General features: G+C 50.4%; 1 protein-coding gene across 1 annotated transcript in view; it reads left to right on the forward strand.

Moving 5' to 3' along the window:
* Positions 1-857: 857 nt before the first annotated feature.
* The window catches only part of Cnpy1 (canopy FGF signaling regulator 1), a 34,995-nt gene continuing 22,802 nt past the window's right edge, over positions 858-13,050 (forward strand). Inside the window, exon 1 of the mRNA XM_020187484.2 lies at positions 858-956. Coding sequence (XP_020043073.2) covers positions 858-956 — 99 coding nt within the window. The remainder of the gene's footprint in view (positions 957-13,050) is intronic.

Below are 13,050 nucleotides of genomic sequence, written 5' to 3' on the forward strand. Positions count from 1 at the left end.
TGCACATCACAGAGTGCCAAATGTAGACTGGATCAACAGTGCCAAAGGCAAATGCCAGACATGCAAGGTTATGCTGCTCCAACAAAGAGACTCCAAGATACAGTGCTTGAGTAAGATAGGAACTGTGTGTCACTCACCATCCAGGCTGATGGCAGCTGTAGCTTCATAGCCATTTGGGACATGGATTCACCCACTGAATTTCTCCAGCATCCCCTCACCCCCACACTGGCTCTATTGTGCTGGCGTCTCATCCACAGGCAAAGACAGGAAAGCCAGTGTGTTTCCAGAACTGCAAATGAAACTTGTATGGAAGCACCATGTGATCCTCTTCACGTGTGAGAACTTGGCCCCATAGCCGCACTTCAGCCGTCTCAAGTTAGCTGGCTGGCTGAGTGCCCGTGAGGAAGGGAAGGGAGCAAATGCAGCCATATAGCCTCTAAAAATGAGGTTCCCTGAGACTTTAAATGCAGCAGAAACCAGACTTTGGGTGCAGTTTTGGACAAGCCTATGATGCCAATGGCACCTGGATCAAACCAAAGGGAACAGAGGGGCTGTGGGATGTCAGGCTCGGAACATGAGCGTCTTCATTCTTTAAAAACAGCATCCTCTATTTGCAAAATGAAACCTGTGGCTTTTCCCAAACACAAGGAGTACAAGAGGGAATATGGTCCAGTTATCTTTGGAAGCTGTGGAGCGTGGTGGTCCTCCCCAGTTCCCAGCGCAGGTCTGCATTGCCATTTCCCTAGCTGGGTGTGTGCGGTGGACATGCCGCCCCCCCCCCCACGCGCCCCGTCCACTCGCTCGGCTCTCCTCTCCTGACCACGCTGTCTGTGTCTTGTTCAGCATGCAGGGCACTGATGGACGAGGTGGAATATGATGTCACCAGGGCTCGGCAGAAGAAGACCAAGGTGGGCTCCTTCCGAATCAAGCCTGACGGGACACAGGAGAGGAGAAAGGTAGCGGAAAGAAATTAAGTGCTGGTGTATAATTGCGGATATGGGCAATTACCAACCATTTAGCCAAACAGCAGTTGGTCTTAATCTTCTAACCTTGCTCTTGTTCGGGGTATCAGCTCTAAATTGCTTCTGAGTCCCCGGGGGACTCAAAGTAATCTTTAAGCTTGAAATTGAAGTATCTCTCTCAGCACCTAAATGTTGTGTCTTGTCAAGTTGGAAGACATTTTGGCACTGTTGTTCATCAGAATGAAAAATAGCGCTTCCGTGGCTCTTGGGCGAGGCCAGCAGGAGGCCCAGCCAGGCGAAGGGGCAGTCGCTCCAGGGCCATGGCCCCACTCTTGAACACTGCACCCCTCCTTGCACTGTGATCTGCAGATTTCCACTGGGGGATGGGATGCAGGATGCAAGACCCACCACTGGGGACAGACTCAGACATGTGGCCCAGGGGAGAGAATAAATGTTCCCACATGAGGACAGCTCACACCAAGAATCTGGTGCGGTGGGGGGCTGCAAGGGAGAAGCCAGGAAGAGACTATAGGTATGGGTCCTGCTGCCTGCACGGTGGGCTCTGGTCTCCTCCATATTTTAGGAGACATCTGCCCTCCAAGCACAGGTGACGCGTATTAGAGCCCACAGGCCATTTCAAAATCATTCTAGGAGAGGTAGTGCTAAAAAAGTTGTTCCTTGATGTCATCCGGTGTTGCAAAGCAGGACAGATGCTGGATTTGGATTTCTTGCTCTTGTGTTCTGTTCTCCCCCACTGCACCCTGTGTTAGGGCAAATGCAGAAAGGTAGCAGACAGCTACTGGTCATTTCTACCTTTCTGGAATGATGTTCCATTCAGAGGGGATGGGAGGATGATGGAGAGATTCTAGGGCCTGCCATGGAGTGCTGAATTGTGTGGAAGGAGCATCTTGTGTTTAAGTTTCCCGAGTTATGAAGGAGGGAGGAATTTTCACCCACAAGTCAGTACCTCCCATGGAGACAGCAGGGTGCAGGCTCTCTCTGCCCATTGACTCCCCCAAAGACACATGCAAAGAGGCATGTCTCTGATGATTTCATCAGAAACCCTGGGGAAGCTGATTCTACTGTTGAGTGGGGCCAGGAAAGGGGTGTGGGGGTGTGTGTGTGTGCACGCACATGCATGCATGCGTGCAATTGTGTGCGCTGGCCAGTAGTGCTTTAAAAATAGACAGTGTCTTTATTTTTGTAATGAGAGTTATTGCATCCATTGTTAGTGTACTTGGACCAGAAGAAAGGAAAAGTGTCTTTTTCAGAAGAGTAAAAGGGCAAAAGGACACCCAAAGACGGTGGCATGGAAGGGACAGGGGAAGGCACAGAGTGTGTGGGGGTGGGTGGGGGTGGGGGTGGGTGTGAAGGGACACCAGGAGGAAAGGGGGAATTCTTTTGGGAGGTTACTGTACACAACCCTTAAAGGATTTCTAATCCTGACAACAACCCTGCAGAATGAATCTTACTCTATGTTCCTGGTGAGAGTGAGGAGCTCTGGTGCAGCGAAGGCCATTGGAGGATTTGGATGGGGCCAGCTGAGCTTTCCCTCCTCCTCACTCTCACCCATCATCCTTCCATGATTTAACCCAGAGCTCTAGGTCTAGGAGTTCTGAGCCTTCCCGAGATGTTTAATCCCAAAAAGGATTGAAATTCACCTGCAGAAATAGGCTACTTTCCCCTACTTGCTGTTGTCGCCAGGATACGTCAGTTTGACACGATTCGGTTGAAATAACTTCCCTGATTTTCCATAAACACTTGGTCTGCAAAATAACCTGAACTCAAGCAAAGCAGGCGTCTGCCGCATGCATCCTGCGACTGGGGCAGTCTCAACGTCACAGTCCCCAGAGCTGGGTGATCCTTCTGTCTGGCCTGCTGCCCTGAGGATGTAGCCTTGCCCAGCTCTGCACAGGCCTCCCCCCTGCTGGGCGCCATGCACCCTGTGGGCATGCAGGTGGTGGCTGTGGCTGCGTTGCAGGGGACGGGTTTGAAGCCCCATCACCTTTCCTGCCTCTGGCTTGCTCACAGCAGAGTGATCCCATCTCTTGGTGCTTTGAAGAACTCCATTGTCTTCCTCAGAAAACGATTGGAAGTTTTTATATTCTCCCTCTCAGCTAATGTCTCCTCCTTGCTGTGATTCAGATTCTGCCATGCTGTTTTCTTCAGCCAGAAGCCACTTGGCCAAACCTGAACTGCGTGGGCCCCTGTGGCGTGAAGCCGGCAGTTAGTGCAGCTCTGCTACCCGCCCCGCTTGGATAGGGGCCAGGCAGCACTGCTGTGCCTATGGCGCCAATGCAGAGGCATCTCTGTCCTTCTGCCCAGCAGCTCAGCCTGGTGCTCAGGAAAGAACAAAAGCAGGCGGATAGTCCTAGGGTTGGGCAGTTTCCCTGCCTAGACCCAGGGCACAGCTGGCCACAGGGCCACCAGGCATGGCTCATGCACTTTTCTTCTTCTCTGAGGATGGAAGGAAACCCTGACCTGTGCTGTCCTAAGGGTGGAGGAAGCAGGAACCCAGGGTCCTTGGAGAGCCTGCTTCTGCCCTGGAGAGGTGAGCAGAGCCCCTGGGTGCCAGAGTTCTTGAGGGGACCCACCAATGCTGTGCAGTGAGCTGGCCTCTTAAGCATGGTGTGGACAATAAACACACAAAATGGCCTGGTATCCATGCAGGGCCACCCACTCCTGTCTGCCCGGTGCTGGGCTGCTCTGGTGAGGAGGGACAGGACTGATGCAGGTGCCAGCTGCCACTTCATTACAAGGGTCAACAGAGATGGTGCTGCCTGCTTGACCTCCAGGGGGCGAAGGAAGGTTGTGCAGGGCCACGGTGGACTGCTCAACAGTCCCAGACGGGGGGCGAGCAGCTGTGCCCATGAGGACCAGAGTGTCCTCTACACTGTGGCCAGCTTGGCTGTCTCACCACTGGAGTCTGGGGTATCCACTCACACGCCTTGCTCACCGGCAGGGACTAGAAGGGTTTCCCCGCCCCTCTCTCACACATCCCTCTCAGCTCCGGCCTCCCTCCACCACACACACCATGTATTTTGCCATGGGCTGCATTTGGGAAATCAGTTTTAAATTGTGACTGTTCCTGACTCTTCCAGGGTCCTGCTAGTGATCCCCAGCAGTGGGTCAGGAAGCCTGGGTGGGCCACAGAGGCTATCAGGGCCATATCCAGGGTGACAAGAATCAGGACCTCTAGATCTTCTCCAATCTCCTGTCCCCATCTTCCTGGACTTTGCATCTGGCCCTCGGCCTTTTGCTCAGATACTCCATTTTCCTCTTTTGGTCTGGGCTGGCTACTTTCAGCCCTTCCTGGTCTTTCTTCCCTGGGGTCCACATGTGCCGAGCATGGCGGTCTCACTGGCTGGAGGGGGCTGCTGAGCACCTGAGGGAGGCAGCCGGCCCTGGGAGCATGCAGCAGGGCTCGAACAGCTCCCTTTCCAGAGCTCCAGTGGCTTCCAGCGCTCAGACCAGACTCTCGTGCCTGCTAGCTTCTCCCACGTAGCAGGAAGGGACACACTCCCTCTGCAGAGCCCCGGGGATGGGTTTTAGGGACAGTTCAGCAGCGACACCTCTGATGCATGTCTTGCATCTGCTTCTAGGGTGCCCCTAGTGGGATTAGCCTCAGTCATCCCAGGAAGCAGCAGCATTAAAGTGCAGCCTCCCCTCCAGCTTTCTAGAACTGTCCACAAGAACATCTCACCCAGGGCAGTGCTAAAAGGTCTCTCAGACTCATGGCCCCTCTGTGGCCTGGCATGGTTCGTGAGTCCTGGTGATCCCCACTGTCCTGTGAGCTGATTATAGGACAAATGGGACCAGGAATGGTGACTGGGAAGCAAGTCCCTACTCCACCTGATTTTACCACTAAGCAAGACCTTGGCAGGAGCTCCACATCCTGTGGACTTCCGGGGGACATCAGGGGCCTCAAGACCAGACTTGGCTGACTTTTTCCTTCCCCACTGCACGGATAGAAGGGCATAAAGGTGGGTCATGTGAAACCGAAATGGAAAATGTCTCATTTGCCTTCATTGACATCGTCCTCTTGACAGCTCACGGGTCTTCAGTGGCGACCATCTTATAGGGCAGCCTGTAACGCAGCTACTCCTACTTATAGGGCAGCTGCTCGTTTAGTAACACGCACTGAACATTGCCCCAGCCCCCAGAGATACGCTGCCTGGCTGTGTTGGAAACACTCTCCTTCGTCAAGACTGTTAGTGCTGTTCTTTGTTTTCAGAAGACGTTAAATTCACACATGGCAGTGTGTTTCTTGGTGTTTTAAGACAGCCAGGCACTTGCCCCCCCACTGGCAAAGTTTCTCTCTACATCAAAGCCGACAGTGAGGAGGTTCTGCAGGGGCCATAAGGTCAGGGTTCAGAGTCTCCTGGCACCTAGGGTTGGTGACAGGTGAGAGGCCACTCCCACTGTTGGCATTAGGAGGGATGTTCCCACTTGACTTTCCCCTACGTTGTTTCCTAACCCACATCTGTTCAGCAAAACACAGCCAGCATTGTAGCATCAAGGCAACTTCTCTAATTTTTTTGGGCACATTGGATTGTGTTGGTAAAGCACGGTACCAATCAAACAGAAGGAAACACAGAGACAATTGCTTCATGTCTGCTCCTCAGCGAGGAGTGTCTGCCTCTTCTGCCGTTTTGAAAGTCAGACACTGGGAATGGGTTGTAGATGGGGACCCACGTTTGAAACCCTGTGTCACTGGACACAGGGCAGTAGTTCTCTGTGCTTGTTGCATAGTGGGGCCTGAAAGCATCTGTCCTGGGGTGTGGGCCGTCGCACAAGACAGGGCATGAAGTGAGAACCAGGCCACGTTCTCTGGGAGACATGGGAAATTCAAAAAAACAAAGTGCCACCCACCAGTACTGGTGGGACGAGAACAGTGTGCTGTTTAGTTGAGTGCTGACGCCTTCTTGTCCCACTTTTGCCTTTAACAGCTAGCTGGCAGGTAAACAGGCTGCTTTAATTGGCTCCATTTTAGAAATGCAGTAGTTAGAGACTTGATTTTGACACACTGGCATTAATTTAATTTGCTGATAAGTCAATTAGACAAACTTCAATGTCATTTGCTATTGACAGAGCTACTGGCCCTGTTATACACTGTGGAACACCAGGCTCCTTTGGCACCCTGAGTTGTGTAGTGTACAACCTGCATGTTTGTACATGGGGCCCTGCTTGCTAACAAAATGAGAGAGGCGGGCTGTTGTCACAGGCCAGTCAGGAGGACAAGGGGATTCAGTCATCAGGAGTTTTGCCATTCACTTATGGGCTATAAAGATCAGTTTCATGGGGTGTAACACCATGAAAAAATGGAAAAGTGTCATCTTACAGAAAGGGATTGTTTCATGACTGCATGCAGTGCATTAATGTAAAGAGTAGGTCATGTCCAAAACTAAAAGCCACCATAGTGGATGACTGTCCCCAGCATCACAAGTAGTTTAAAGATACCTCATTTGGAAAGGTTGTTAATAACTGAGCAATGGTATAGGTGGAGTGACTCAAGTGGTAGAGCACCTGCCTAGCAAGCACGAGGCCCTGAGTTCAACCCTCGTACAACTTAAATAAATAAGTAAATAAATAATATAACCAAATAATGTCACAGCAGTTCCTGACTACAGTGCAAAACACCAGGGCTTGTCTGTGTGCAGACAGATGGCAGCCATGGCTTTGAGTTTAGTGGTGTCACTTTTTATAGATGAGGAGCCCAGGCTGTGGGGTGTCCGTGACCAACCTCACGGACCTGCCACCCTCCAGGTCTGTCCCAGGTAGACAGTCCCTTACTACTCCCAGAAGGGTGACTCTTGAGGTCCCAGGCCTTGCCTCCAGGTCAGAGCAGTCAGCTGCCCCACCCTGAGATGGGAGCAGCAACCCCCCCCACCGCCCATGCTCTGCATAGTGAGGGAAGGCCAGAAATCCCCAGGCAGGCAGCATGGGAGCCAAAATGAGACAGAAGCAAGTGTGTGCACCTAGTGTGTGTGGTGTGCGTGTGCCTCTGTCTACGCATGAGAGCACACATGCATTTGTGCCTGCATATGTGTCTGTGTGTGACTGAATATGTGCATGTATTCACTGCATACATGTGTATCTGTGCACGCATGTATGAATGTGTGCCTGTGTATGCACAAACACAGGAACTCCATTTACCTATCTTAGAGCAGAATATGTATGTGGTCCTTGCATTGTTGGGGAAGGTGTGGCAGTGTGGGCTGGTTGGGGAGCAACGGGGAGCCCTAGGTGGTCGGGAGGCTGTTGGCATCCAGGGGCTGGGGGAAACGGAAAGCGCAATGCCCACCCTGCCTGCTGAGCGGTGCACACACATGGTGGCCCCCCGCCCCGTGCGCGCGCACACACACACACACACACACACACACACACACGTGACATGGGCCTGACGGGGCCAACAAAGGATCTTCCCCTGGGACTTCCCATCCTCCATGGCCACTTCCACAAGGGGTTAACAAGCCCTTCCCCAAGCCACAGAGATTAAAAATTGTGCCATCCCTAGGGGATTTGGGGAAGAAGGGTGGCACCAAACCAAAAAGGGAGGGAGATTACTTTTATCCTCCTGGTGGGAGGTGGGGGAGGGACTTCGCTACCAGAAGCAGGGAATTACAAACCTCAGATTTTCTCCTCTCAATAAGGAAATCGCTCTCATTCCACAGGTGTTGTTTCTTTGGTCAAAGGTGCTCAGATTTCCTGCATGCCTGGCAAGTGGAATTCCAAATTGATAAATCGCCTTTTCCTCTCTGGGGGGTTCAGACCTGACAGGAGGATGCAGCACAGCCACGGTGCCATTGACTCAAGGGGCTCCCACCCACAGCGTGGGTAATGGTGGGCTTGCTATGCACTAGTGCCTGGGTCTCCTCCTCCATGGGTGACCCCTCTCCACCCTGTAGTGAAGTGTTTGACTTCAGAGACCCCCCATGTCCCCTCCCTTGGTCATCTGCTTAAAGTGAACCAACAGTGTCCTGGCTTTGGAGCCATCCTGAAAATGGCCTAAATTTTCTTATCTCCCCTCCCTCTTTGAGAATGGGCACACTGCATGACTGAATATCAGGGCAGCCTCATTTAGCTGTTTCACCAGCTAAAAATGTCAGGTCCTGAATTATGGGGTGCCTGGCTCTTTCCTTCTTCTCACACCCTCTACCCTGTTGATTCCCAGCTGGGGCTTCCTGGGTTGACAGAGCCATTATGGCAGGCAATGCAATGTCATCAGGAGAACCTGCTTCTTCTAAGTTACCTGTGTGCCACATGAAGGTCTTTTCTGTGTAGTTTATTCTTAGTTATTCTACCCACAGTAGAAGAGTCTCTACATGGTGTCCAGACTTTGACCTGTGACTGAGAATCTTGAATAGGTTGAGGGGTTGTTAGTGAGATCAAGGAGAAAGTAGCATTTTCTGGCGATGGGGTGAGGCAGGTGGCACTTGAGGGAATTGATTTTCCTGCTTGACTCATGAGCGACCTTGCTTAAGATGTTTCCCGTGGATTGCATCCCCTACTCCCACCGTCAGCCCAGTGAGCACGCCTGCTGCAGGCTGGGCTCCATTGGCAGGGCAGTGTCTCAGTTTTATGATGTGGGAGGATTTCCTAGAGGTCCTGTGGAATTTTCTTTCTTTTTTTGATGATTCCGGGGATTGAACTCAGGGCCTTGCACTTGCTAGGCAGGTATGCTACTCCTTGAACCACCTCTCCAGCCCATTTTGCTGTAGTTTGTTTTTGATAGAGTCTCCTGCTTTTGCCCAGCTGGCCTCAGACCAAGATCCTCCTAACACTGCCTCCCGAGTAGTTGGTATTGTGTGATTTTCAAAGTCAAAATCTGTTCAGTTGGATTTGATTGGGAAAAAAAATGTCTAGAATATTCTTGAGAAGGAGGTGATAGACACCACAGAATAAAACTACTCGTCAGGAGGTGTCCTGGCTCCAACAAGGGGGAGCCATTCTCCAGGAGCAATTTAAAGGATGACCTAGCGAGAGACACAGAGCCTGCATGGACCACACATATACCAGAGAAAAGTTCCATGCAAGTGGATGGAGCAGGTGAATTTTGTCATAAATCTGCTGCAAGAAATCGTATGGATTTTTGGAACCAATTTTTCTTTCTTTTTTTTTTTCATTTTTCTTTTATTATTCATGTGTGCATACAAGGCTGGGTTCATTTCTCCCCCCTGCCCCCACCCCCTCCCTTACCACCCCCTCCGCCCCCTCCCTCTCTCCCCCCTCAATACCCAGCAGAAACTATTTTGCCCTTATTTCTAATTTTGTTGTAGAGAGAGTATAAGCCATAATAGGAAGGAACAAGGGGTTTCGCTGGTTGAGATAAGGATAGCTATACAGGGTATTGACTCACATTGATTTCCTGTGCGTGGGTGTTACCTTCTAGGTTAATTCTTTTTGATCTAACCTTTTCTCTAGTTCCTGGTCCCCTTTTCCTAATTTTTCTTTCTTGGTGTCGATCGGCTTTACTTGCAGAGCATCTGACTAGACTTTGATCCAGGTGGAATCCGTGATCACATTGGCTGAGTGTGCATTTGTATCCCATTTTATTTGCTCCTGTCCGGCATCTGGGTTGATCCCGTTCCTACCCTTTCACACGAGACGTGTGGTAGTTAGGACCAGCCACGGTGATGCAGACGGCCGTTCTCACAAACTACTCGCTGTTGTGTTTGGACAGCGCAGACTGCAGTGGCCACAAGTACAAGGCTGGCATCCCTGGAGGGAAGTGACAGAGCAAAGCAATGCTTCCCCCACGGTGGGCATTTCCCTGGGTCTGTGCTCACCCTCCTTTCAGACTGTCACCCTTCAGCCTGACATTCTTGCTGGGATTTCCTGTGTGCTGTCTACCCATGTGATAGTGTGCAACTGAAAGCAGCCAGAGTTCCAAAAGGGTCAACTGACCTGCTCTTTGGAAGCAGAAATACAAATAAGGCGTTATCCCCTCTGAATGCTGACTCTGTCCCATTCTGCACCCCCATCGGATGAGGAAGTGCCGACATCCTAAACTCAGACAGAGAGCAAAAAATGGTCTGGATTAAAGCAGCAGATAAAAAACCAGGGCCAGCAGAGAAAGACTCAGCAGTGCACAATATCAGATCACAAGCCTAACTGCATTTGGGCTGAGGTTAGAGGACCTTGTATGCTGCCCAAACATTTTCCTAAATGTCTAAATTTCTTATCTAACTCTGCCAAGTTTAAAAATCACAACTAGTCTAATTGCCTATTTACACAATTTGGGGGACAGGAGTCCATGGATTTAGTTTAGTATCAAGCAATAAAGCCTAGCACAATTCTTTGAATTTTTATTTTAGCAATACAAATATTTAGCATCGAAAGCAGAGAAGATGAACTGTTCAGAATTGTTGCTTAGTATAAGCCTGGTCCCCTCCCCCACCCTTTTAAAGGTCTACAATGAGAACCTTATTAGCAAAGGAGGGAGAGTAAATGGTCCCACAATTGACAGTGGCCAAGGTTGGCAGAGGCCTGCTGAGACACAAGGACACACACCTGAGAGAATTCAGCAGCTCGTGTCTGGTACAGGCAGCTGGGCTCTGGGCTGAGGGTCAAGAATTGCTACCCAGGGCTGGAGGTTTCACTGCTGGAGGGGACAAGGCCAGGTATGCAGGTCAGTGTCCTCCAAAGGTCCAGGGCAGCAGCACCACAGACTTAGCTGACCCCTATTGTCACTAATGCTGAGGGCTGAGAAACCCTAAGCTATGGAAATCAGGGCTTTTCTTCCCCAGATCCAGAGTTGTAGGGCTCAGCAGAAGTTGTGGCTGATGCTCTGTGGAGTGGCTCTGCTGGAGCTGCCACTCCTTGCCTGCATTTGCAAACTTCTGCTGTCCGTTTTGGCCATCAACTGCAGGAGGATCCAGTTTGGAGAGAGTGCAGTATTCATTGCTGGCCCTCTGCTGTTTTCTCACAGGGGGAGAGCATCTTTGTCTATAACCAGGTCTGTAACAAAAGAGGGAAAAATGTAAAAGACCAAGATGGCTTCAAAAGACCGGGGAGCTCCACGATGCTCTGCGAAGTAAGACAGAGGTTCCTCTGTGTGGTGCAGGGCAGCTGCCTTTGCCTGTGTGCAGGGAGTGCCACCCTCCCCTCCACACCCTCTTTCCGGTGAGAACTGGGAAGTGGCTCCTTGTGGCAGCAGCCAGTTTCCTTTGGTGATCCCCCACGGGGTAGGAAGGGTGACGGGGAAGGAAGGGTGACTCGTGGCCAAGAGCAGCGCTGTTTTGGCTGGGTGAACCCAGCCGGCCAAGACTGTGAATCTGGGCTGGGACCTGGGCTCTGGGCAGTGTCCTCCGGGTCCAATAAGACAAATTTAAAGCAATTAAAAGATGTTAGTGTGGACTGGACTCCAATGGAGAGATTTAAAAATTTATATTAAAAAGGGTCTTTTTCTCCTGCCCATTGCTTAAGTCAAGTGAAAAAATAATTAGGCTCTTTGGGCCTTTCTCATGCTCTTTTTCCTGAACTTTCTGAAAACTTCAGAGGAAAGGAGGCCTCTAGCCACCCGGAACTATTGAGTTCAGGCATTCTGGAGAGTTCGGCTCTCCCTTCTCTATGAAAACACAGTGAGGGTCATCTCTAATATTTTGGAAGGTTACTGGGTTCCACTAATAAGGTCGCCTACTTAGCAAGACAGCTCTCAGGCTGTCCTGACGCTTCAAGGAAGGACCAGAGCTCTTGACAGAGGTGATCAAGGCTGGGTCTGGAGAGGCTGGGTCATTGTTATGATTTGGATAAGTGTCCCCAAAGGCCCATGTGCTGAAGCCTGTTGGGAGATGGTGGAACTTCCAGGAGTTGAGACCTAGTGGAAGTAGGTTAAGTTAGGCCTTTGGAGGTGAGCCCTTGAAAGGGATATTGGAAACCTGCTCTCTCTCTCTCTCTCTCTCTGGCCGCCCATGGACTGAACCCTCTGAAATCATGAGTCAAAGTAAACCTTTCTTCCTATTAAGTTGTTAATCATGGGTACTCTGCCACAGTGATGGAAACCTGACTATCACAGTCTCCCTGGGCTCGGCCAGGGACCCTAGATTGGCCCTGAGAAGAATCTGGGTTGTACACCGATTGGGCTAGAAGAACACTCTCGTGTCTAATGACTCTTCAACTGACAAGTCAACCAAGGTCTGAAAAAAGTAAATGGTAAATTCCAGTACAGAATCCGGGAGAAGCACTTCAGGACACAGTGTAAAGATGGAACTTTGTGCCTAAGGTTTATAATGTGAGAAAAACTCAGAAAGCTCTCATGTTCAAATATTGATGTTTGGCCAGTCTTGATAATCATTTGGACAGGGTGTTCATCTGAATGTTTAGCCTGTGTGGACTCAAAATTACAAGGAGTTATCTTACAAGCGTTCTTATAAAGTCTATGATTTTCAAAGTTCTTCCAAACAAAAAGTAATTTCTGCTTACTTTTTGTTTTTGGCAACGGGTTCCAGGCGTGGAACCCATCGCTGTCCTGCTTCTGCATCTTGAGTGTTGGGATGACAGGTGCTGCATCCTCAGCCCCACAGACTTCTGCTCGCTCTTTGTATTCTTGTTTGCTTCTTGTTTATGATTCTTGAACTCGGGGCCTTGTGCTCACGAGGCAGGCCTTGCACCACTTGAGCCATTACCCAGCCCTTTTGCTTTAGTTATTTTGGGGATAGGATCTTGCATTTATGCCTGGGATGGTCTGGGCTGTGATTCTCCTATTTGTGCCTCCTCGATAGCTGGCATGGCAGGTACACACCATCACACCCAGCTTTTATTGGTGGAGATGGGGTCTCAAGAAGTTTTTGCCTGATCTTCCTGATCTCTGCGTCCTGAGTAGCTAGGATTACAGGCTTGAGCCACTGTACCCAGCCATACTCTATATTCTTCATTATGATGATTTAGCAAAGATAGTGTCATAATTTTGGAATTTTCCTTCTCAAACATCTTAAAAGTCAAAAACTAATTTTTGACTTTTAACTTAAAGGTCTGTAAGTGCAGGAGAAAGCATAGTGTATCTAGGCTCTGGATTATCCTCAGTTTCAGGCATGCATTTGGGGTCCTGGAACATACCGCCTTCAAATGAGGGGACCACTGGGGGTAG

This window comes from Castor canadensis, chromosome 2 (assembly GCF_047511655.1).
Source record: "Castor canadensis chromosome 2, mCasCan1.hap1v2, whole genome shotgun sequence".
Lineage (NCBI taxonomy): Eukaryota > Metazoa > Chordata > Mammalia > Rodentia > Castoridae > Castor > Castor canadensis.